The 27,053-nt window shown below is 44.7% G+C and overlaps 1 protein-coding gene across 5 annotated transcripts; it reads left to right on the top strand.

The window, feature by feature from the left end:
• The first annotated feature begins 304 nt into the window (after window positions 1–304).
• Window positions 305–19,703, top strand: znf219 (zinc finger protein 219). 5 transcript variants are annotated; one of them, XM_066659860.1, is made up of 6 exons: window positions 3,605–3,664; window positions 4,703–4,808; window positions 10,152–10,242; window positions 10,340–12,410; window positions 13,780–13,926; window positions 14,338–19,703. In XM_066659860.1, exons 4-6 carry the CDS (start codon window positions 10,343–10,345, stop codon window positions 15,510–15,512), a joined length of 3,390 nt encoding a protein of 1,129 aa, XP_066515957.1. In that variant the 5' UTR covers window positions 3,605–3,664; window positions 4,703–4,808; window positions 10,152–10,242; window positions 10,340–10,342; the 3' UTR covers window positions 15,513–19,703. The 5 variants fall into 5 exon arrangements, with proteins under 5 accessions (XP_066515959.1, XP_066515958.1, XP_066515960.1 ...); XM_066659859.1 differs by lacking the exon at window positions 3,605–3,664 and adding an exon at window positions 4,024–4,114; XM_066659862.1 differs by lacking the exons at window positions 3,605–3,664; window positions 4,703–4,808 and adding an exon at window positions 305–376.
• Window positions 19,704–27,053: the final 7,350 nt, after the last annotated feature.

Here is a 27,053-nt window from a genome sequence, read left to right as displayed (position 1 = left end):
GCAGAGCGCGGGAACGCAGCTGGCCCCGCGTGCGCGTGTGTGTGTGTGTGTATTTTAAAATGGAGCCGATTATAATTACGTTTTGCAACCGACCAGCACCTCCTCCCCTTCATCAGCACTCCCTCCCCTCCTCTCTCTCTCTCTCTCATTCACTCACTCACGACTGCACAATAAATGGATATTTGGAAAAAAAAATGCCAGCGAAGAGGGGAGGAGAGAGAGAGAGAGAGAGGGAGGGAGGGGGAAACGGCGTATGCTTGTATACAACTACCCCGATTTCCATTTTTTTCTCCCCCCCTCTAACTCGTAATGTATTTAATTCAAGTGAAACGTAATCATGACGTGTCTTGTCATTAATCTCCTCGCCGCCTCTCCCGTAAGTACACCGAGTCTTACTTTCGACACAAAATATCCGATTCATTTAAAACATAATCCATTAATTCGCGCTCGCCGCGTGTTTCTAAATGGACGCGTGGTCCGCGCTCCGTTCGTGGACTCGTGGATTTGTGGATTTTGTGCCTTTTTCGGGGAAAAAAAGCGAAATATCCGACGACGGCTTGACTTTTTTGGAGGGGGGCAGTTGGTAATGGAAAGCTGTCGGTGTGGGCTCTGGAATGCAACCCGCACTAACTCTCGTGAGCGCTTTTTTTAAAAAAAACTGTTTACTGCGTTAGGATTTGTGTGCTCTCCGATGACTGACTGGTCGGCGGGGGTCGTGCATCCTTCACCAGGGGCGCGTGCTTCACGGTAACTGCACGGCGCACTCACCCACTTCAGTGTGCATGTAGGCTATGTATGTTGCCGGTGTGTGAGAGAGTGTGTGTGTGTGTGTGTGTGCGCGCGAGCGATGGTGTGTGGTGATTTGGGTTAAGCGCTACGTGAAGAAGAAAGAAAAAAGACGCGTCCCGTTGTAAAGGGCTTCAACTTTACTTTTGACTTTGTTTTTTTTTCAGAGCTCTAGTTTAAACTGAAGTGTTTATTTTTCTCATCTGAACCCGCGGGTGCTTTTGGGAACTGAAAGTGTCCTCGAGCGGCGGAGAGTGGACATCTGAATGATAGCACGGGTTTAAAAAAAAAAGTTTGTCCAAATAATGCACAACTGTGTCTCCCCCAACTCGAGTGCCCGGGTTGCCAGGTATATTTCTCTAGCTCTTAAAAAAATACCAAAGCTGTAGGGACTGACTCCTTGCTGCTGCTGGAGTTTTTCGGGCACTCGCTGCTCACGGACGTGTCGGAAAAAAAGCCGCCGTGCCTCTACACGTCCATGTCCCTACATTCAGGTGGAGGACTCCTTTCTACATCAGTCACCTCACACGACTTTGGGCTGGGGTTTAAAAAAAAACTCTGGAAGTAGTTCAGCCGTGTGGTGTGTGAACTGCAAACCCAGGACCGTAACCTGACACAAAATGTCTATACACGATGCCCGGGTTGATTTCTTGTACGTTAGGTCTCATTCAGTACGTTCTCCATACTTAGACTTTACTGTTGTTATTATTAAAAGTATGATATGAACCCTATAATGAGGTGAGTTCGTATGTGTAGTGGCAAAAAAAAAAAAAAAAACTCGTTGGTAGCCCTCTAGCTCTGTGGTAACGGGTTTGTGTTTCATAAAAGTGCGAACTCATCGCTGCGTTCGCGTTCAGTCCCGTCCTTCTCTGACAGAAAAAGGTCTTTAAAGCGGTTTCGCCGAGCTATCAACAATTACAAGCCCATTACATTACAGCTGCTCCACTTGTCCTAATGTCACCTCCTCAGAGGAGCCGAGGCTACAGGCTCCTGCCTCCATAACCCCTCGCTGCTCTCCCCGTGCTAATAAGTAGCCTGAAGTGCTAATCATTGCAGCGCGATGCCCCCTTTTATAAAAACGGTTTGCAGCCTTAAAAGCCCAGTAAAGAAAGTTGTAAAAGTGGCGCGGGCCCGTTGTGAGAGTCGCTGTGGAGCTGCAGGGGTTTGTAGCGGTGTCGGACTGGACTTTTTTTGAGGCTATCTCCGTGTGTTCATATGTGTGCGAGTGTGTGATGGTGGTTCTGATGGTTGGCAGCGAAATTCAAGATGAACCCCATGATGGCACTTTTCAGCTGCTCTCTCTCTCTCTCTCTCACACACACACACACACTCGTACATACTCTCTCTCCGTACACGCGTCTCTTTTCTCTCTTTCTCTCGCTTCCCCCTCCCTCCCTTCATCTTTTGTACTGAAAGAAAATCAGGAAGAAAATGGAGCGGGACGTACGGCGGATGACAACAACGACATCCCGTCAGTCGCCCGCGAAAACAGCTCCCCCCCCAAAAAAAAGCCCCTACATTTGATTTATGTCATTTATTTATTCAACACTGTGAACGTGAACAGTGGGTCGTTCAGAGATTTGAGTGAAAAAGGGCGCTTTTTCCTGAAAATGTGTTGTTTTTTTGGACGCTAGCTCGTTTGTTTGCTACTCGGGGTGGCATTATTTATTTCATTAATGTGGCTTTTTTTTAATTGAGATGGCCGCGGAGGGAAGGGGAGTGAAAATGGTTGCACGTTGTTGACGCGCATGACACTGGAGGAAATTCCTCACGAGAGAGAGGTAGAATCATACACACACACACACAATAATGGACAGCCCTGGTTTAAAGACTTTTAAAACACCTTTGTGTTAAAGAAAATAGACTACGTAAATATGCCATTTTCTGCAGTTCTTTAGCCTACACAGGGTGGGACATCATTTCATAAAAGGCACTGTAACTTTTGCATAGGCCACACTTTATGTTTGGATTTTCTTTCTTGTGTGAGTTTAAGGTGGAGATATTTGGACCCCAAAATGAATCTAAACATGTGATGTGACCAGTGCTGGACACACACATTAAAGTATTTCATCCCTCCCCCAGAATGACAGCATTCTGATGAAACCCTTCATATGATGTTAGATCTTTCCAGGCTTGTTGGGGCACAAAGGGAATAATGCTATTATTTCCCCCCCACTGGCACCTTTTTTTTCCATGCCCCTCATGCCAAACGTGGTGGTGGAATGAGATGTTTAGTCTTCCCTCCTCTTGTAAAATCTAGCTGTATTGAGAGAGTAGGAAAGTGTAATAGACAGAAAGGCCATGACTCGGATCCCTAGAAAGCACGAGGAACGCTGAAAAGACTCCTAGAAAGTGATGGAAATAAGAAAAAAGCAACTTTTTGCAGCCTTTACTGGTTTGATATGCCTCAACATCTTAGCCGTTTCTTTTTTAAAACAGCAACCAGATGCAGAAGATTTTGGCATCTGTGGGTACTGTGAAGTCAAGACTTTACTAATGAAACTTCTGATTGGTTTAATTGGGCAATTAACACTCAGCTGGAGGTAGATCTGCTCTTACTCCCCCATAGAGAAAGCACCACCTCTTTTACATCTCTTCCCCTCCTTGCATCCTTGGAGCTGTGTGCTTCGAAAAATGCCACAGGCTCGGTATTCTAGGCAGAGAAGTTTGTTTGGGATAGCAGTAAACGTAATAGAGTAGGCTCGTTCGGTTTAAGAACTTTGGCGTCACTTTATGCTTTGTTTTCGTGCAGTAAACATTAACAGATGGCAAACATAAAGCTAACATTAAACCGAGGGTACAGAATGTTTCACGACTGCACCGAGGGCTACTCAAGGACTGGGATACCTCACATTGCCGGTCGATAGAATAAACACAGGTCAGTGGGTACAGGGGGATGTCTTAAGTGAAATTTCATCACTAACTAATGCAGTAGAAACAAATCTATTCATTAACTCATTCATTCATTGTCTGTAACCATTTTGTCCTGTTCAAAGTTGCATTGGATTCAGAACCTGACCCAGCATTTAAAAATATTAATTGATACGGTCTGTAGTTTAGTTAGGTATGGAAAACAGACTCTGTAGGCTGCCCTGGACCCATCTTTAGGATGTGTCCACTGCTTTACCTCACAGCTATCAATGACACGTGAGATTCAGTAGCATGAACGTCATGAATAATGATATTATTAATACTGTGTCTGTGACACTTCAGAGAAGCTTGCAAAATACAGAGTGGATAATGCCTGTCAAATACCAGCAGGAAAGTGTCAGACAGGCAGAAGGTGAACCAAAATAGCTAGGAACAGCCAAAAAGTGACATCCCAAAGGTACATCCATGTTACAGCACCAAGCAGTATATAGTTAAAACCAGTATACGTTATCAGTATTGTAGAGTCTGACATCCCTGATACTGCTATTAAAGCGATTGTAAAATGAGGTCTCTGTGAAAAGGCTTGTTTAATCTATACAGCTCTTTGCTAATCTACATTTGGTAGACGCTCTCATCCAGAGCAGTGCATGTGTGTAATCATGCGACTAGCTGTGTTAGAAGTCTTGCCCAAGGTCTCATTGGCGTGGCATGTTGGGATTACTTGGGCAAGGAATCAAACCCAGGTCCACTGCAGAAAAGGCTGTCTAGATTCAGATGAGATGTCAGGCTGCTCTTTTTAAAATTAGGTTATAAAAAATAATTGGATCAGATATCAGAGAAGCTATAGAACTATAACATGAAAGGGTGCACAAACCAGGCTTTCTCTGAAAATATCCTTCGTTGGAATATGAATATATTATGTCATCTAGCTTCCACACATTCCTAAGTGCATCAGCTTCTGTGCACCTGACCTTGACCTAGAACTTCAGTGAAAAACTGGTTCCTGAAAAAAACTGAAGCAGCTCTTTAATGTGTTTGTTGTTAGATGAAATGGAGCCTATGGATGTGACAGGCAGAAGCGTAAGAGACAAAAATCAACACACAGGCATCCTGGGACATTCTGCAGGAGTGGAGCAGTTGAGGCCTAGAAAGTGAGTGGAAGAGACAGTTGAGCATGTGTTTAGGTGTGTGTGTGTGTGTGTGTGTGTGTGTGTGTGTAAGAGAGAGACCCCTAGGCTTGGATGTGAGAGAGTGAATGGAAAGCAGAGAAAAGTTCAGGCCTAGGTTAAGAACAGGAAATGAATTGCGTCTGTGGAGAAGGTTGCCGTGTGACCACAGGCGAAAAGCCACCACCAGTCAAAATCTCACACACACAAATAAATGTCTCTGGTACAATTTGTATCTAAGACTTTAATGTAAGCGCACACACAAATCATGCACAAGCACACATAGATAAACCTGTTCATGTACATTTTCTCAAGGGCATCTGTTATGTCTCATGAATGGAAGTCTGTTCATCGTTGTACATTACATGGCTACAGACAAGGCATTGAGATCCTGTCCCACTTACACACACACACACACAAAAGGCTGTTCCAGTGGTTATAGGGTCATGCAATATGATTTAAAGAGAGAGAAATAATTCTAGGATTTTGTTTATGACAAGTACAAATTCAGAAAAAACTGGAAATGCATTTTTTCTTCCCTCAAATGAAAAAATTTCACAGCATTCTGAATTGAAACATCTCCTGTTGTTGTGTTCAGGTCGGTATAGAGGGTTCGGTAATTGTCACAGTATTATTTGGTTATGAATTTTAATCAGTGGTGTTGAATGTTAAAACCCACCGAACCCTATGATAAAATTCTGGCAGTTTCCAACATTTTGGTCTAAAACCTTACAATGGGACCACTGCCAGTCGCAAGCAGCTTGGAATAACACAAGCAGAATGTCAATAATTTCTTGCAGATTTGTTGCCAAAAAAACCTGTATCGTAGTCTAGCTGAGGCTGACATGAGCTTACACACCTGCCTTAGGGCTGAAAGAGTCATCATTTTTATTCTTAGTTGCATTTTGGAAGAGTCCAGTTCTCAAGTCATGGGAGCTGCAATGTTTATTACATTTAAATGGGAAATGTAACCTCAACACATTACTGTGCTTCAGCTGCCTGTAGATGTGTTAGAACAATAAGGAGCCGCCAAACCCCCATGTTCTCTGATACTGCAACCACAGTTTAAAGTTTAGAAAAGAATCACAGGTTAAACATAGTTGCAAATTCATTCATTCATTATCTGTAACCCTTATTCAGTTCAGGGTCGCGGTGGGTCCAGAACCTACCTGGAATCATTGGGCGCATGGCGGGAATACACCCTGGAGGGGGCGCCAGTCCTTCACAGGGCAACACACACACACACACATTCACTCACACACTCACACCTACGGACACTTTTGAGTCGCCAATCCACCTACCAACGTGTGTTTTTGGACTGTGGGAGGAAACCGGAGCACCCGGAGGAAGCCCATGCGGACACAGGGAGAACACACCACACTCCTCACAGACAGTCACCCGGAGGAAACCCATGCAGACACAGAGAGAACACACCACACTCCTCACAGACAGTCACCCGGAGGAAACCCACGCAGACACAGAGAGAACACAACACACTCCTCACAGACAGTCACCCGGAGGAAACCCACGCAGACACAGGGAGAACACACCACACTCCTCACAGACAGTCACCCGGAGGAAACCCATGCAGACACAGGGAGAACACACCACACTCCTCACAGACAGTCACCCGGAGGAAACCCACGCAGACACAGGGAGAACACACCACACTCCTCACAGACAGTCACCCGGAGGAAACCCACGCAAACACAGGGAGAACACACCACACTCCTCACAGACAGTCACCCGGAGGAAACCCACGCAGACACAGGGAGAACACACCACACTCCTCACAGACAGTTACCCGGAGGAAACCCACACAGACACAGAGAGAACACACCACACTCCTCACAGACAGTCACCCGGAGGAAACCCATGCAGACACAGAGAGAACACACCACACTCCTCACAGACAGTCACCCGGAGCGGGAATTGAACCCACAACCTCCAGGCCCCTGGAGCTGTGTGACTCCGACACTACCTGCTGTGCCACCGTGCCGCCCTAGTTGCAAATTCTTTCTGAATATTTCTAATTGTTCTGTTCCTTCTGAAATTCTAAACTGTGGAAAAAAGCAGATTTATGCCAAAAAAGTAAAAACAACAAAACTAGAATAGATTTTATACAAAAGAATCAATTGTATAAATATTTTGGAAAGCAGAGGATGTTTGCTTAAAACTAAAAACTGAGCAGTGTTTCTTGTTGCAGATAGTGTTTCAGTAAGAAGAGCAGCTAATTTTGACAAGATTTCCGAAGGTAGATTCAGCATTGTTTTACAATGCAACTTCTGCTGTAACGACACACACATATGTGTATGTATATATATATAAACACAGAGAGGGCCGTCAGTGGTCAAATTGCATGTAATTTAATTTAGAAAATCATCTTGCTCGTGGGTTCAAAGGTTGCAGTGTAACTATTGTTTAATCACACTGTCATTACACTCGTTGGGTAATTAAGAGATCGGCAGATCTGTCGTCCTGATTGAAGAGAAGGGGATGAGTCTCCTGTATTAAATTCTTGTTGTTGATGGTTTTGGGGTTAATTTGTGCAGATAGCGTCCAGTAAGTTGAGATCTTTTTTTAGATAAAGTCCACCTGAGCTGTGAGTGAAAGGAGTCCATGAGACGGTCAGCATAATGCTATGTTTCAGACTTCTCATACCACTAGGAGAAACAAAAATGCACACTGCGATCTCAAATTACAGAGTGGATACATCTGTTGTTTTTCCGCTCTTTGGTACTTATACTATCCGCCTTAAAATAACATGATGTCTCAGCTTTAGTTTGAAAAAGATGGCAGTCATTTTTAGGGATTAGTTTTTAACACTGTAAATGGGTAAAAAGTGTGTGTGTGTGTATGTGATGTTCTTAGGGAGTGTACCATGTGGCCATTCAGACAAAGGTGTTTAGCATGCATGAATCATCTGGTGACTTGCTGCCATATTGCAAGTGTGTGTGTGTGTGTGTGTGTGTGTATTATTTGTGTGTGCTGCTTTATCGCTCTCTTGCCTTCATCCTTCCCCTCCCCCCTCTGTCTAGCACCTTATCACTCCTTCCATCTATCCAAATTTGGAAAAAAGCTTTATTGGCGTGACAGGCCCGGTCGGACACGAACGTGTCTGTCACAGCGGAACAATGCATCGCCACGAACGATATTCATATGATAATAATGCCATCAGACCAAGACAGTCGCAGCATCCTCCGCTCCCCCTTTTTCAGAAGAAAATTACCAATCAAATATGGCTCATTCACATGTATCTCTCCCCTCTAACCTCCCCAACCAACCGTCCATCTTCTCTCTCTCTCTCACTTCCTCCGTCTGTCTCGTTCCCTTCTTTCTCTTCTCCCCTCGCCATGTTGGCAGGCCCCAATCTACCAGCTGATAGCAGCATTCCCTGGCACAGTGCCAATTGGCACCACTGCAGGAGAGGGAGAGAGGGTGAGAGAGAATGAAAGAAAATTAGTGAATAATAGAGGGAGGAGGAGTGAGAGAAAAAGAGAGAGGGGGATGGGAGGAGAAAGAGTCTACAGAGGTGAAAAGATGGAAGAAGACAGAGGAAAGAATAATGGTGGATTACAGAGAGAGAGAGAGAGACTGATACAGGGTCGAGCTGAAATGTCAACTGCCCACTTCTCTCTTGGTCAAATGTGACAGACAAAACCTACAGACATAAAAACAGGCTGTTTACACCATTCATCTAACGTGTGTTTGTGGTGATCGGATCACTCCCGCCTCACTCGATAAACCAGCCGTAAACAACACTGGGATTGGACTACAGTCGAAGACCCTGACCACCTTCGCACAAGTCTAAAATCAGTGCAGTCTGCATCCGCCTCCATTTACATATGTAATGCATTTGCCAAGTGCTGACTAGTAGATGACAGGATAAACAAAGAAACACAAGATGGCGGACACCCAAGGCAGGAGTTGTGGTGTTTTGAACTCGAGGCCAGCAAGAGTCCAAGCCAAGCTTGTCCAATCTAAATATACAAGGGAAAAAGTTAACGGAAGTAAAGGGAATGTGTTGATATGGTTCTTGCATAGGGAAAGTCCAATCATATCCCACCTGGCCACACTATGGTGTAAATAGAACATGGCCTAAGTATATCCAGACACAACCTGGGCTTTTATGTGTATGACATTTAGCAGAGGCCCTTTTTTAACACAACTTACTGATCATGTTACAGATGCAGGCTAATCTGGTGTAAGGAGTCTTGCCAGTGGACTGTTGCATGTGTAGAGTGGTGTGTTTACCTGTCTTGAGAATTGAATCTTGATCACGCTAACGTAAGGTGTAAAACTCATGGTATTCACACAGTGCAGCTACAACTCATCGCTGTCTAAAGAAAAGCATGTATCTCCAAAGTAGTAACTTTACAGAAGGGAAAAACCTTAACCGCCAGTGCGAGGGAAAGCTGCTGTGTTCAAATGATGTTTTTCATTGGACAGTGATGAAATACCTGTACTAATTCTCTCCCGCACCAATATTTTTACCCGGTTACAGAAGAGAAACATACAATCACCCACTGTGAAAACGCAAAGTGTCACAAACAGTGACTCACGCAAACAGGCCCAGAGACACACACGCAGATGTTCCTCTATTCAGCAGATTTTTTTTACCGCAATCATCAATGAGCTCAATTTTCTTCCAGCTTTTTTTTTTATGCTATGCCTGGGCATGTCCTCACACCAAGCTTATGCACTTATGAGTGTGTGGGGGGGTGGTATTTTTTTTTTTTTGCATGTGTGAGTGAGACGTGATGTGTTTACCTCTGCTTGGAATGTGGGGGTGTGTGACAAATTATGATTTTATTCTGATTTAAGCCGCTACTGTGTGTGTGTGTGTGTGTGTGTGTGCAGGAAGGGTGTGTGGGGAAGTCAAAATATCACGCGCCCATCCTGTTTGGGACAGTTTGCGTCCCGCTGTGCCCTTAGGCTGTGCACACATGCTCATGCATAAATGTACACATATGCATGCACACAGTAAGGTCATCGAATTCATGGTTTGGGCCTCATTTGCATAAGACATCATTGATAATTATGGGGTTATGCATTTTTTTCTTTTTTCAACAACAATCACAACAGTTGTCTCAGTACAGTTCTGAAGTTATAAACATCTCAAGTCAGGAAAAAAAAGTGTCCTGTTGAATCACAGGAACTTCCACTGAGTGCTGTGACTTATCTCATAGGCTGCCCTCTGACCCTTCTTACAAAAGCGCTAATGGTGTCAATGAAAGCATTCACAATCACTCTTTTTGCTGCAAGTGTCCCTTGGTCCTATGAGCAGAGATGTATGTGCATACTCACATTTTATGTTGTGTTTTGCAGGTATTTTTAGGAGGTGGTCTCACTGGTCACCGTTTTCCAAGTGGATCCTCTCTCAGCCAACATAGTGGATCATGGAACACACACTCTACTAGTGAGTACTGTTACGATTGAGCAAGAGATGCACCATAATATGCATGCACTGCACATTGTTCACTTTTATGACCTCTCTCATTGTCTGTCTGACACAGAGTATGGATTCCCCGCCAGAGTGTATGCTTGCGGTCTCCTCTGAGGCACCCCTGTCCCCTCCTTCAATGCCCTCTGTAGATCTCAGCCCTCACTCTTTACCGCAAAGCCCTCATTCTGCCCCCTCCAGCCCTCTGAGTACCCCGTATGCACCCCTGTCACCCTTTGCCCTTATTGATGCCAGCCAACATGATGAAGAGGAGGATGAAGAGCTGTCCACCCCTTCATCTCCCACTCCGGCTGTGGCACTGTTTCCAGGGGAAGAGCAGCTGTGTAGTCCCACTTCAGAGAGCAGTCCTCCAGCCACTCCATCGGCACCACTGCCAACATTTGGAGTGCTGGAGCAGGCTCTCTCATCTGGGGCTACCGCCACCTGCAGTGACGAGCTGGACCTGCAGCTTTTCAACAACGACAGTGTGACTGTCCCCGGAGGGCCTAACAGTGGTCCTGCCCTCAGGTTTCCTTGCCACGTTTGCGGGAAGAGGTTCCGTTTCCAGAGCATTCTCTCCCTCCATGCTCGTGCTCACAGTTTGGACAGGGACCGTCGGGCCTCTGCCCTCTACAAAACTATACAAGTTAAACCCCAGCAGAACCATGTGAGTGATATTCGGAACCACACCAACAGGGAGATCCACCTGAATTCAATATCCAGGTCGCTACACCAGAATCGAAGGGAAGAGGCCGTTCTAGAGGAGCCTCTTCAAACTGCCAGCAGCCCTCAGTTCCTAATGGACGGAACCACAGCCCTGACTCCACCTCTAACAGAAGAAGCACCTGCTTCTTCTACCTTCTCTCCTTTAGGCCCTGGACTTAGTGAAGACCCCACTCCACCAGGTGCAGCATCTGCATTCCGGTGCCATGCCTGTAAGGGCAAATTTCGCACTGCCTCTGAACTAGCTCGTCATGTTCGAATCCTCCACAACCCTTACAAGTGCACGCTGTGCCCCTTTTCAGCAAACCTGGAGGAACGTCTAGCTGCCCACCTGCAAGAGAGCCACCCACCCGAAGAGCCTGCGCCCCCACCTGTCTTCCCTTCCCGTCCTACCACAGCTCCACCACAAATGCCTTTGCCACAAGCGCCTGCTCTTCCAGCCTTCCGTTGTGAGACCTGTGGCCAGCGCTTTACCCAGTCGTGGTTCCTGAAGGGCCATATGCGCAAGCACAAGGACTCCCTTGACCATAAGTGCCAGGTCTGTGGTCGTGGCTTCAAGGAGCCCTGGTTCCTCAAGAACCACATGAAAGTGCACCTCAACAAGCTGGGCCTAAAGGCTGGCCTAGGGAACCTAGGACCATCAGGGTCTGAACACTCCAAAGGTCCTGGAAACCAGGCATTAGGGGCTTTGTACTCTAACCTGCTCCTGGCACGTAGCATGGCAGGCAGAGGGGGCGGGAACGGGAATCGGACAGAGAGGTCAGAAATCAGCGCGGGCTCCAGCAAGTCTTCAATGTGGGGTTACCTGGGCTTGCCGAACGACACCGGTGGTGCCAGCTGTATGGAACGCCTTCAGGCAGTGGCTCAGGTTGCAGAGATGGGTAACGGAGGAGAGAGAGGAGGAGAGACCCTGGATGGAGGAGAGCAGGCGGCCATGTGGCAGCTGGTCGCTCGCAGCCTGGCAGCAGCGCAGCAAAGCCAGCAACAGCAGCACCAGCAGCAAAGACCTCAAGCACAGCACCAGCGCCCTTCCTCTCAGGGCACCGTCGCTGGGGAAGCTGAGCAGGTGCGTGCCTACTTGGGTGGCCTTGGTTTCAAAGAGGACCTAGAAGCATCTGGGGCCCCCTGGGAGTGTCCCGACTGTGGGAAGCTTTTTCAGAATCTGCAGCAGGTAGTGGCTCATGCTCGAGTGCATGCTCAGAAACAGCAGAAGTATTCCAGTGCAAGAGGGGGTGCAGGGAAAGAAGAAAACAGTACACATAAGACTGTAGGACCTCGTGCAACAGGAGAAGGAAGAGGAGGAGGAGGTGGAGGGGGACGTGGAAGTGGAAGTGGAAATGAATTCAGACATGAGGCCAAACAGCACCAGTCAGCAGTGGGAACAGCTGGAAGTTTCCATTCTGTCATAACACATCTTTCTAGTAAGGATCACATAATAGAAAGCAAATCTACTTGTTGAATGTATGAGACATTTAAAGTAGGGCTGGGCAGTTAATCAAAATGGACATTCAGAACGTCTAATCGCCTGTATCGAATATAACATTTTTTTTTATTCTTTTAATAATTTTTTAAAATTCTTTGTTAATTCTGTTAATGCCCCCCCCCATTGTTTGGTAAAGCACTGTCCCCTTTAAAACCATATGAGCCCGTTGTAGTCATATGATTCTGCCCCATCCAATGTGCCACATGGAGGAGAACCTAAACACAGAGTCCAACCGAGCTTGACTTTAGTAAAGATGACACTGAACAATGGCCTCTTTTCCCCTGCAGGGCCAAATGGTTCTGAGCACAAGGGGTAACCGTTCCGGTGGCTTTTCCACACAGATACAGTTCAGCACGCAACATTCACAAACTGTACGGTTAGCTAACCATACTCAGGACCAAAGAACCATTCTTTGGGAAGGTTTAAATGATGTAAGAATGTTGCTGCTCAGACTACTGTTTTTTACCGTCTCTCCCTATTTATATATATATATATATATATATATTCTTTTTAAAAGTGTGAAATATGAAGTATTAGTAGTGGGTTCATCATACCTTGATCATTGGTTCTTATTGGCCACATATACTGCAAGCGTCTGAGGGTAAGCCCCTTCTTTTTGCTGCCATCATTTGCGCTGCATAGCACACACACACAAAAAATAGTATGGAAATCAATCCAAAATTTCATAGGTCTCCATTTATTAAGCATGCTAACACACATAATTATAAAGAGACACTCTGCACGTCCTGCTCCCAATTAAGTCATGGGAAAAAATCTTGGCCAATAGTCTGGCAACATCACGCAACGCTCTTAAAAAACGTACAGCCCTGCAGTGGAAAAGAGGCAATAAAGAAGTCAAATGTAAACACTGACCAAAACAAACGACAAAAAAAAAAAAAAAAACAGGTTCAGCATCCAAAGTTAATCCCACAAATCTGTTTCAACACTTGAAGTACAATCACATCCCCGGATATGAACAGTGCACGGCTCAAAAGAAGAGAATCACAAGCTGCCGGCAACATAAGAATAAAATATCCCAGCTCTAACACTTGAGCATATTTACAGTATAAGCCTTGAACTATGAGGGAAGAAAACATATAGATTAATTATACGTTAATCGTAATCGCCCAGCACCACTTTAAAGCTTTAACTGACACTGATTTTAACAGGTTGTTTACTTATTTTAAAGGCAACTAACTGTCTCTGCATGTTGGTTTGTTCCTGTAAAGATATGGTATCATGTCTTACCCATTGTCTCATTAACTGCCTTGGACCTGTTGTCTAATAAATAATTTCACTCCTTTCAGGGGAGAATGGGCTGAGGGTATCATCATCGGCACCTTCAACAGCTCCAAGGGAGCGAGTGCGGGGTACAGGGATGAAGGACTGTCCCTACTGTGGAAAAGCTTTCCGCTCCTCCCATCATCTTAAAGTACACCTACGTGTGCACACAGGTGAGACCACCACGTGAACTAGGAGCTGTCGTCATAATATGTGTGTACAAGGCACAAGTTATATTTCAGGCACATGGCAGGGAGATGAAACAGATTTTGCATGACCATCTTTTCATTATAAAATCTACAAATGAATCCAGACTCTGCAGAAAAAGGACTCTGTGTCCTGATCTGACAGACGCCTGCAAAAACTGAGGTCAAATGATGACAAACACTGCCATCTGCTGTTATTGAGCATAACTGCGAATTGGCAGTTATTCATAAGCCACACTTTCATTTCAGTTTCTACATTAATATTTCCTCTGATGTTCCCTAGGTTCTCTATTCCCTTTAGAACATTATTCTATTAGTAACAGATGTGTTACACTTTGGTAAATTGAAATTTACTGGACACTGTGTACTCTTTTCTAGGTGAGAGACCTTACAAATGTCCCCACTGCGACTATGCGGGAACCCAGTCTGGTTCTCTAAAATACCATCTACAACGGCATCATCGCGAGAGGAACGCTATGGCAACATCTCCTAGCTCTTCTTCTCCGAGTCTCCCATCGTCACTGACTGGATCAAGGGAGGGAACCCCAAAACAGCGTCGAACCCCCTCGATAAACCATGGATCGTTTGGGAGAGGTCTAGCGGAAATGCCTGCATCCAAGAACAGTCAGACTTTGGTCCCTGGACCTCTAGATCAAAAAGATAGTCCCCAGAGACCCAGATCCTCTCAGAAGGAACGAGATTTGGAGAGCCAGTACCGTTTTCTCTCTGGAATGATGGGGGAGCTCTACACGGGTGGATTAGAAGGAGGCTGGGCAAGAGAGACACCGCCTCCAAAAATGCCTAAAATATCCAGACGCAAGCCTCTTGTTACAAGTCGTATGGTGCCGGCTAACGGATATCAGAGCAGCACGACACCCGGTGCTTCGCAGGAGTGTGGATTCGAGCCTTTGGACCTCTCGCGTCGCCCTATGCCTGGAATGGGTGCAGTGGAGCAAGATTTAGGAGGAGTAGGTAGCTCGGGAACTCCGCCGTCAGTGGGAACGCGAGAAAGGGATGACACACTGAATCAGTGTGTGTTCTGTCCGTTCCGTACCTCTTCTGTTGAGCTGATGGCCATGCATCTACAGGTCAACCACACCAGCAAGTCCCGCCGTAAAAGGGGAGCATCTGTGACTATTGACAACAGCTCCCCCAGATTGAACCTGCCTGACCTGAACCGCGATCCTTTGGCCCTGTGGAAGTTCCTCAGTGAAGGAGACGGGGTCATGGCTATGGAAGACTGGATCAAATACAGGTCGAAGGCTGGGAACGGGGTTGCCTTAGAAGATGGGGCCCTGGAGAGGTATCCAAAACAAGCCAGAGAGATGCCATCAGTCCTGAGCAACACCCAGTCCACGAAACAAGGGCTTAAACTGGAAGACCAGGAAAACACAGACGAGGAAGAGTCTGAAGATGTGGAGGATGGCCTGGAAGCAGCCAGCAGCCCTGAAGCCTACTCTCATCAACAGGACACAGGAATGGACGTGCCTGCTTCTCCAGACATGAGGCAGGATGATGGTCCCTTAGAGCAGGAGCAGCTGGTGGGAAACTGAATGGTTTCAGCAGGACATGGAGCTGAGGGGGAGGATGTATAGGCAGAGAGAGACAGAGAACTGAAGAGGCTGGTCATGTTCTCTCCAAAACAAGACCATTGTGTCCATGTCATGAGTCAGTAGTTACGCTTCTCAAACTTGAAGTTCTCCTTATTGGTAACACGTCAGGTTTTTGTCTCGCAATCACAGATGTGCACACAGAATTATATCCAGTATTGTATGCTAGTCTTAGCCTGCCTGTGCAAGAGTCCTGAGGCCTTCTTGACTACTGTCATTCTCTTTGTGTCTTTTTTGTGTTGGTGAAGATAGGATTGCCAAGTCGCATTTCTACACGAGTTTCTTGCTACTGTGAGTTTTCTCTTGTCACAAAATCATCCAGGAATGTCAAACTTCAGTGCAGGACAAGCAAAAAAAAAAAGAAGAGAAAAGAAATGAGAAACACTAAACTGCACAACGAGATATTTTCTTTTATTCTTTTTTTTCCTTCGACCGGAATATCATACCCAGAGGAATGGCTAATTTAACACAGAGGCCAGATGTATTGTACTACTTCCACTTGACTGAATTCTACATGTAGACAACACTTCTTCCGTTAACCAAAGGGGTGGTCACACTTCTTACCACACATTTACCAGGCTGTGAAGAGTATGCTGTGATGACTGAATGGTACTGATAGTGACCACGATTAAACAATGCAGGACAAAGATTATTTTCCCCACATATCCACACAGATATTATATGAAACAGAAATTCTTCTAACTTCTATACGCTATTTGTCTCAGTGCCTGGTGACGTATACATTTTTCTTCTTCTTTTTTAAGGGAGTCATACAACGCAGGAAAATATATACAGTAAATATATTACAATATATGTTTAATAGCTATAGACTGGAGAGTTCTGGACAGTGTGGTGGCAGTCTGAGTGATCAATGTGGATGGAAGAAAGGAGCCTTCCAGAGCACTCTGAAATCGACACATGAGAACATCTGGCCAGCCGAGAAAGGCCATATGGCAGTGTTTACATCAGAAATACCACTTTAATTTTTTTCCCTTTTTCCAATCGCCAAGGATCGGGATCTTGTTTCCAATTTTGAAATGAAACACGTCGACGTTTGAGTTCAACTCCTAGAGACTGGAAGCTCGGTCAGTAACTTGGCCCTATTTTTCTTTTCCTTCTCTCACCTGCAAACCACCTGAGAGCAGGAAAGGAGAAACGAGTCTCGTAATCCACAGGACAACTCCAAGGAAACAAAAACAAACAAAAAAAATTAAAAAAAGAAAACCTGGAGTCGGCCGTCTTCTAGCTCAGTAGGTTTTTTTTTTCTTTGCTGTTTTTTAAAGCAATGAAAAGAAATGTTATTAATAATAAAAAAAAACACTAACAATTTCATAGACATCCCAGTAGAAAACGTGTAGCTTTTTTAATGATAAAAAAAAACAAACAAAACGTTTTTTTCCACGTTCTTTTCATTTCAAGAAGAGTCTTAAAGCTTAAAGTGATGAGTATCAGTAATAATAATGAGTTCTTATGGTTGTGATAGAGGAATGGTTTTTGCAATGTCTTATAAACACTGTGCGAAGTTTGTTGTTTTCCCAAAGTAGAGATTTTGTTTGCCTTTAAATCTAGACCAAACTTCTGACGTTTTTGTTTACGGCTTATTGTTGATCTGGAGTCACTTTCGTTTGAAGTAATGCTGCAGACTCAAATCTCTGCTCCTAATCATACTGTAAATTGGTCGACCAATCAGTAAGTTGTTGATGAAATCAACTAACCAATCAATGAACTAATCAGACACACAATCAAAAGAAAATCTAGCATTAAAAAAAAAGTGCTTGGCAGCGTCATGCATTTGATAACTTATTTATTAATTGTTAATTATTAATGAAAGTGTGTCAAACACACAGTGTCAGTTTGACTGGCTTGCGTTTGTAAGGATGTGGTTTTCCATCGTGCACTTGTGTCATGTCTTTATTCCCAATTTCCCCAGCACATTGTCGCTGTCCAAAAAAACAGCGTCGTTTTTCAGCATCATATCAACATTTTACAGTGGGTGAGAATTTCCTGATGAATGAACCAATAGGAATGCTCCAGATGTTCATGTGTAGTATACGTCCAAACCTTTGTAGGCATCTGTTTATTCAGCATTTGCAAAGGGTTAGTGCTGTTTTGCTGAGGTCACAGCCTCTGCTATTCTAGGAAGACTTTACACTAGATGTGGGACACTGCTGTGAGAATTTGATCGCATCCAGTCATAAGAGCATTATTGAAGTCAGGGGCTGATGTTGCGTGTTTCAGTTCTGAATGTCGTTTCAGCTCACCCTTAAGGCTGTAGCTCCATCACTCCAACACAAGGGGGATTTATACCCCTCTGAATAATACTTGGCTTCGGGCATTGGTTCCATTCGACTGGCAGCACCTTGCAATGGAGGTTTAGAAATTGTGTGCATTGTTCAATTTCTGTGTCGCAAATAGGAGCTTTTTTTTAATTAAGCTTAGTTTCAACAAAGGTTTGGACATGTAGGACACATTGGAAAAGAAGCTGGCGTTTTTGGACAGTGATGATACGAGTCACAAACTTCCGTAGGCTACTAATCTGTCCCATTCCTAACAGAGAAAAGTGAAAAGTGCGTAGTCCTTACTGCGCAGCAGGATTAGACGAGCTGTACCTCAGCCCTGCCTCTTAGTGCCACTCGTTGACGGAGATGGGTACCAGTGATTGTGACTGCTGGCCTTACTTTCTAAATGTGCATTATATCGTGTTCTTTTTGTTGTGTGTAGAGCACCTTATGAGTTTGGTAGCCCCTGACGTGGTGGTCCTTAAAAAGATTTAACACCAAGCCACTGTGCCTTCTGTCCTTCTGCGCACTTCCTCGAGTACTTTGGAATCTCACCTTAAGCACCTACAGTAGCCCATGCTGTATCTGTTTTACCACCCCCCCCCCCCTCACCACCACACACACACACACACACACACCATACTCTTTCTCTCTCCAAATCTCTATACTCTCTTTCTCGCTCTATTTGTCAGACATGGAGTTGAGTTTGGTTCCATGACTGTTTAAGTCAGTATTTATTCTGTGCATTAACCCCACGCCGCCCCTCGCCCCGACCCCCCCCCCCCTTTCCTCCTTCACCAACACCACTGGAAGGTGACGTACTATCTAGTATCGAGGCCTTTTCTTTTTTTAGACGTTTCTGTTTTCATTTCTGTGACGTTCATTTTTGCCAATGAGATGGGATCAAGCTCTTCTTATAATTATGATTTATTTTGTTGTCTTCTGTTTGTCCGTTTTTGGTATTATGAAAAAAGAGAACAAAAAAAAAAAAGAGAACCCGTGTCTGTTTGCTGTACAGATAGAGCTAGAAATGTTGTGTTTCTATTGAGAAGTCTAACAGCAGTACCGACTCTCCAGCTCTCCCGCTAAGGAACATGCCTGTACGGACAGTGTTTGTTTGTAAAGATCAGGGCAGTGTGAATGTCAGAGCATTGTTTCTTGGCACATTAAGCCCCCCTCTGTAAATAATAAATAAGCTAAGAGAGAAGGCAAACACTGGATGATGTTTATCTGTGACATAACAACAACCAGCTGCAGTTATGATATTCATGAGAGGTTTACGTTTATGGCAGACGCTCTCATTCAGAGTGACTTCCAGTTTGAATCATGTTACAGAGGCAGGTTAACCTTGTGTTTGTTTGACCTACCAAGGGTTAGCGTACCGCTGACTTCACACAATGCTACACCAATCAGAGTCCTCTAGCAGGATTCCCTAAAGCACACTTGCCTCCATCTGTAACATGATTGCAACTGAAAAGTCACTTCGGATCACAGAGTCTTGCCCGATGACTCTTGTTGGTGTAGTTCACTTATTTAAGCAGGAAACTGAATCCTAGTCGACTACATGTTAATCACTACAGTAGCCAATTAGAAAAAAGAAACTAATCACCAATGAACAACACTTTAAAGCTGTGATGACATGGGCTTCAAAACTGATCCAGAAACAGTGTTGTTTTCAAACAGGTGTGTGTCACTCAAGTGTTGATGCAGTGTTCTTGGGGTATACAGTATTTGAGAGTTGGAGAGGAGGTCTGGGTTTGAGCTCTCAAGTAGTTGACTGCTATTGCAGTGAAGGGGAAACTGATCTAACATAGTAGTGACTAATATGAAACTGTGGACTGAGAAAAAAAAATAGTAGCCAAGATTCAATAAAATATAAGAAAAATGTGCTGATCCTCTCCTGTGATGACTTGCATGTGTGTGCTGTGATGGAAGAATTATAAATAATTCTTATTTTATATTAGAAGCATTTCATGTGGAGTGATTCACGGATATTGTTCAGATATTGCCCTTATTTTCCCATTTTTATAAAAGGAATACAGTTTAATTTTAAAAATACTTCTATATTAACCCTAAGGAAACCTGGACTTGAGCATCCAGAAACACACAGAACTTTCTCAGATACAACCTCACATTCACATCTCACTTAAAGGTCAGTGTGACGGTTAAATAACGGACAAATGATTTATGTAACGGTCTAATTAACCGCCAGTATTCACAACATCGCTGAACGTTACGAAACACGAATCAGAGGATGACTAATCTTGTCATTTCCTGGAAGTTTTAATAATATAAATTCCTCTTGGTTTTTTTTTAGAATGTCTGATGTAACAAACCTGAGTGAAAGTGGGCCACAGTTAAAACGTAAATTAACATTAAAATCAGACGCTGTCCGTTTGTTTTGGAACCAAAGTAGTGCCTATGACAGTTCAGACAAACTGCTCAGATTTAAGGCGGTTGTGGACTAAAAGTTCACTCTACCGTCCTCTAGTGGAAAATACCGAGATATATTTATAGAACAGTCTCGAAGTAGAACATTCAGACGTTGGCTGTTTAAAAGTTAGGACACATTTTTATCATTATATAAATATATATCAGTATTTCCAATCTCAGCCAACCAGTAAAACCAGGACATATTTATAGAGTAGTACACTCCTAGTTTACCTCTAAATACCCAGATAACAGTGTGGTAGATCTCTCCAGCCACTGCTCTACTGTCTAATCATCCCTTAAACTGAACATGGAAGAAGAGCACAGGATCAGAATGAGTAAGTGAAGAGATTTACCAGTAAATGTTAATGAGGAGATTAGCCCAGTAGCCTTCATTCAGCTTTCTTTTTTTCCCCCTGCTACATCTATATTTGGCTGTTAAATGAAATCAGGCCTCGGTGTGAGCGTTGGGTTTCATTGAACACTTGTCTACCCTGGGTATGTCCACACTGTTATCAACAAAATATATCATTAGTGTGGATCCATCTATTGTAAATAGCAGTAATACACATCCAAAAGATGTGCAGACATTTCCATATATTTTGTTGTGTTAAAATCATTGGGACACTTGTAGCTGGGCATTTACTGGTTACAGGAAGGGGTTCAGGTTCCCCTCCTCATAAACTGATTTATTGTAAAGGATGTACTAATGTAATCTGACCACTACACACATGCCCAGTGTTATTCTGACATTTCTGAGGGCAGTGCCCATGTTTTAATGCATTAATGTTCTATATTAATTGTTAATTTCATCTTTATCCATGGCTTGTCTAACTGGAGCGGCCCCTGGTTCTGGTTCTCCTTGGTTCAGAAGGTGGTAAATTCAGACATTTCCAGTGACCACTGTTATGACCTGTTTTGCCTCCTTGGATAGCCAGTGTGAACTTCAGTTCATCAGGGAGCTCTACAGGTGCTGCCGATTACTGCTTAACGAGGGTGGTGCATCTGTGTCTCCCCCTAGTGGCCGGAGATGGCCTTGCCCCAGTCTGGGGCCTTTTAGGAATGTATGGCGTGCAGATGATTCTCTCCGCTGTGGTTTAGTGAGCTTTGTGGTCGTATCTGCGGCTCTGTACTTCCTCCCTGGAGGGTTTGACTCAAATACAAGAAGTAGTGGCTCAGTATCAGCCCCAACTCATTGGATGTATGTGATCATTCTTCCCACTTGATCTGGAGCTGCTGTGATCTCAGATATTGCCATAGTTGAGGGTGATGAGCTCTCGCCCCTCGCTTTCGTTGTATGCTTAGCTGAATCTGTGTGTGCTTTTAGGTCCTTTACACCTTTATTTGCTACACAAAACATGGGAATTTCTTTTTTAATTCACCCGAGAACTTACATTTACGTTTCGGCATAACTTCTCAAGATGAGGGTAGGTACATGAGCTGTGCCTGACGTAAACAAGGACTACTGACGTGCAGACTGACCAATTAAATGTTTACAGAGAAGGTTATCGACCAATAACGGTAGCTCCACAGTCAGACCGTCCAATCAGAAGATTTTAGGCTACTTCACCACGCCCCCTTCTTACTCAAGCGAACCAATCGGAGTAGGGGAGGGCGGGACTCGTTTGTGAACGAAACGTCTCGAAATTCTATGTAAGATCTAGAAAAACAAAATCCCGGACATTTTTTAAGTCTAAAAAATAGGACATGTCCGGGTAAAACAGGACGTCTGGTCACACTAGTATCCACTCTGTTAGTCTACATGGTTTTTAAACTACTGTGGTGCATTGTGGGATTGTTTTTGGACCCTACTACAAAATGGTCGAACCCCAAAGTAGTGCACTATGTAGTGAATAGGGCAGCACTTGTTTAAGTCATTAGACGATAATTTCTGTTGGAAATAACTTTTGTATCTTTAATACTGATGAACACAGGAGTTCTTAAGGGTGTTATTGATGACTGCAGGGGGACTTGGAAGGGTTTAAATTTTACCTTCAGGCTCAAATGTTTATAAAACTACTTTCAAACCAACATCTTTCCAAAAGTGTTCACCTCAACAAGTCTGTGTAACAGCAGGTATTCCGTTTCCAGACTGTCACTGACAGAAAGAGTGTCGCCCTTTTCCCTTCAGATAACGTTATGCTTTGTTTATAATGAAACCAAGTTTGCTTTCACGTGATTGGTTAAATATAATGTGGCAGCTGCACTCATTTGCATAAAGTTAAAAACCGCTGAACTGTGACAGAGCTCTGAAATGAAAAGGATATAAAGGTGATGCGGGCTTAACATCATGATATAAAATACACACATTTACACTGTTAATATTCACATTTTTATTAGAGTTTTCAATAGCTAATATCTGATGTTTACAGTGGGGTATTTTATTTTTATTATTATTATTTTTATATATGCTGGCTCAGTTTGTGTTTACAGTGCAGCAGTATCATATACGATAAGGGTTCATCTACCTGTAGGAATCTCAGAATTATTGCGTAATGTTATATGTTGGGTTTTTTTCTACATAAAGTTAAAGTTGCCCTTTTTATTCGGAGCTTATGGGCATTACATTGTTCTTATTTCAAGTGTTTATTCACCAGTAGATGGCGCTCGTGGTGAGAAGAGCAGCATTAATGTAATGTGTAAATTACCCACGTGCTCAGTACAGTCGCTGTAATCCAAACATAATCAAAGCTGTTGTGTTTTTTTAATTGTGATAAGGGCTAGGTCCAGCGGACTGAGACACTCTAGGGTTTTCTCCTCGAGGATTTTTCTAAACCTTATGTATCTACAGTAACATGGAAGGATTAGGACATATGTAATGATATATTTTAGTGGTTTTATAAAGTAAAGATAAGTTAACATAACCTACACTACCGTAAACATTTCACTGCTTCTGGAAACTTAAGAGCATCAGCAACAAACATTTTTAGAGAGTTTAATTTACTGGAAAAAAAAAACATACATTGATTTTCCGTAACCATTTCATCTGCGCAGAGTCACTGTGGATCCAGAGCCAACTCATCACTGGGGGCAAGGCAGGAACACACCCTGGACAGAGCACCAGGCCATCACACACTCACCCTGTCACTCACACCTGTGGACAGTTTCACACACACTCACCCTGTCTCACACACCTGTGGACAGTTTCACACACACTCACTCACACCTGTGGACAGTTTCACACACTCACCCTGTTACTCACACCTGTGGACAGTTTCACACACTCACCCTGTCACTCACACCTGTGGACAGTTTCACACACTCACCCTGTCTCACACACCTGCGGATAGTTTCACACACTCACCATGTCACTCACACCTGTGGACAGTTTCACACACACTCACTCACACCTGTGGACAGTTTCACACACTCACCCTGTCTCACACACCTGTGGACAGTTTCACACACACTCACTCACACCTGTGGACAGTTTCACACACTCACCCTGTCTCACACACCTGTGGACAGTTTCACACACACTCACTCACACCTGTGGACAGTTTCACACACTCACCCTGTTACTCACAGCTGTGGACAGTTTCACACACTCACCCTGTCACTCACACCTGTGGACAGTTTCACACACTCACCCTGTCTCACACACCTGCGGATAGTTTCACACACTCACCATGTCACTCACACCTGTGGACAGTTTCACACACTCACCCTGTCACTCACACCTGTGGACATTTTCACACACTCACCCTACTCTTCAAACCTGTGGACATGTTTACACACTCACCCTGTCACTCACACCTGCTTACATATTTACATACTCACCCTGTCACTCACACATGTGGACAGTTCCAGACACACTCTCACTGGTGGATGTTTTCACATACTCACCCTGTCACTCACACCTGTATGCATTTTCAGACACTCATCCTTTCACTCACACCTGTGGACAGTTTCAAACACTCACCCTGTCACTCACACCTGCTTAAATGTTCACACACCCACCCTGTCACTCATATCTGTGGACAGTTTCACACACTCACCATGTCACTCACAACTGTGGACAGTTTCACACACTCACCCTGTCACTCACACCTGCTTAAATGTTCACACACTCACCATGTCACTCATATCTGTAGACAGTTTCACACACCCACCCTGCCACTCACACCTGTGGACAGTTTCACACACCCACCCTGCCACTCACACCTGTGGACAGTTTCACACACCCACCCTGTCACTCACACCTGTGGACAGTTTCACACACTCACACCTGTGGACAGTTGCACACACTCACCCTGTCACTCACACCTGCGGACAGTTTCACACAATCACACATGTGGACAGTTTTCAGGTGTGAGTGACTGGATGAGCATAAGCAATTGTCCTCAGTTGTGAGTGACTGTGATGGATTGTCCAGGGTGTGTTCCTGCCTTGTGCCCAATGATTTTGGCTGGGCTCTGGACCCACTGTGACTATGAACAGTATGAATCGGTTAGGGAAAATGAATGAATGCATTTGATGTCACTCAGTAAAATGAGGTGCTGATGTTGGCTGATTAGCTCCAGCTCGTCTGAGAGTTACGGAACAGACCTCCCTCTCAGCAGAGAACACATCTCTAAAGCTGGAGGACTGTCTCTAGCCGACGCGGGGCACTGAGCTCCAAAGCGACACCCCTTCATTTCATCCTTTTGAAGGAGGTCTCCATCGACTGTGGATTCCCCCCTTGAAAACAGTCGCTGACTGCATCCGAATACAATGAGGGTCCAACATGTTTCTGGGCGCGTGTTAGCGCGCGTGCGCATGAGTGGGCGATGGATAAGAGGGGCGCAGAAAAGGATGGGGGAGGAGGGTGCGGGAGGTGGGGGGGGGGTTCTGTATTCTGTCGCGCTGTTGCACGCAGCCGCACTGCTTCCTGCCGCACGCGCACAACGCCGAAAAGCCACGGACTTGAAGTGGTGGAGGGGGAGGGGTTGGGGAGGGGGGCGGGGGTGAGTTGGGGGGGTGTTGCATTCACTCAGGCATCGCACTGCTAACCGAGCACTGCACCGGCTCCACATTTTCCGCCGTACGACTCTCTCAGCCTGCTCCTGCGCGCGAACAGCTCCTGCTTCGGGGAAACAGCTGCTCAGTGGAAGGGAGGAGTGAGAAAGAGAGGGAAAAGAAAAGGAGACAAAGAAGAGAAAGTCCGCAGAAGTCGACCGGCACGTTTCCAGGATGAGCGAGGTGAGTGTACAGCGCTGTCACCGGCCGCTGACGGCAGTAGGAAACGGGGTTTACGGACAGCAACGTGCAGCAACCCCCCACCCCCACCCCCCATTAAAAAAATGCTGCAGCGTCTTCTGACGCTTTCTTGGCGCAGTTGAGTGTGGAGCGTGTTTCTGGATTGAAGTCTCAATCAGAAAAAGAACTAGTCAGGGTTAAATATACAATGTTTTAGTAAGTTGTGTGTGTGTGTGTGTGTGGGGGGGGGGGGGGGGGGTACAGTAGTGGTGTGTTAACAGTACCACGGTGAAATATAGATTAAAAAACAACAACAAAATAACAGGTACACGTAACTAACTGACACTGATCTGTTACTCGGGCTACGTCCATTATTCAAGCCTTTTTTTACCAAAACAACAAACCTGGACTTTCATCTCAATCGCAGTCAAATTACCGGCCCGCACTGCTCACAGAAACACACACACACACAAACACACACACAGAAACACACACATCTACATGGAGGCTAACGTTGTTGTTTTTGTTGATGTAGTTTAGAATTCAGCACTGACTGCTACTTGTTTCGCAGTCAGTAAGTGAACCTGCAACTTAGAGCACTTTGTGACCGGAATAAATGCAATGTTACTGCATGCCACTTCGCGTCCTCAAGTGCCTCTCCATCCCCCACCTCTTTTATTCAAGGTGCAGTAGCAGAGGAGGTGGAGGAAGGGAGTCTAGCTGTCAGATCCCGAGCCTCTCCATCTTCCTTGCGCTTGGCTCTGGCCCCGTAGCATGCGGACATCACCGCGTCCAGAAAGGGAGGGGGAATAAAACCGCTGGACACACGCTGCCTTTATTTCCCACCCGTATTCCGACAAGTCCCGCCCCCTTTGCGCTAGGATTGGCTGCTATAGTTTTTTTTTAGTGGTCAGTGTTTTCATTATTTTGTCCAGCTTTGTGTATGCTTGAATCCTTCAGTAATTTCCTTTAATATTTATTATTATTATTATTATTTTAAAGCTGAAGAATAAAGACAGCAACAGCTGTGAGGATTTCACTGTATTCTGCCACTAGAGCACTGCCCACTCGACACATCTGGGTCTGAAAAGAGTGAAAATAACTCATAAGAAGAGACGTCCACACATTTTTGGACACTGTACACAGTTCAGACTGATTGTAACAGTCATAATACCAACTTCAAAGACAGTGTATGTCCAAAAGTTTGTAGACACCTGCTCATTCATTTATTCTGAAGTCAAGTTTGAATAGACATAAAACTTCAGGTCAGGTGAACTTGGTCTTTGTCTTAAAATGGGTTTACTATTATGACTACTGGTTTTCACTCACAGCCAATCAGCTCGCTCTAACGCAGAAAATGAGAGGCTGCCAGCCAATCACAGTCAGGGGGCGGATAACGGGTGGAAACCGAAAAAAAAATGCTTACACTCAGTCTTATACAATCCACTGCAGCTGTGACAGTTTTGACTGCATTTACCTTCACGCACACATTTATAAACTAAAACACACGCTAGTTCACCTTAGCTGCAGTTACTACTGTTACTAACTACCAATTTATTTCTAATAACACCTGTGTGAACTGCGTTTTTGTATTTAG

This window comes from Hoplias malabaricus, chromosome 2, assembly GCF_029633855.1.
Source record: "Hoplias malabaricus isolate fHopMal1 chromosome 2, fHopMal1.hap1, whole genome shotgun sequence".
Taxonomy (NCBI): domain Eukaryota; kingdom Metazoa; phylum Chordata; class Actinopteri; order Characiformes; family Erythrinidae; genus Hoplias; species Hoplias malabaricus.
The sequence above is the reverse complement of the archived record's forward strand: the minus strand, read 5'-3'. Positions and strand labels throughout refer to the sequence as shown.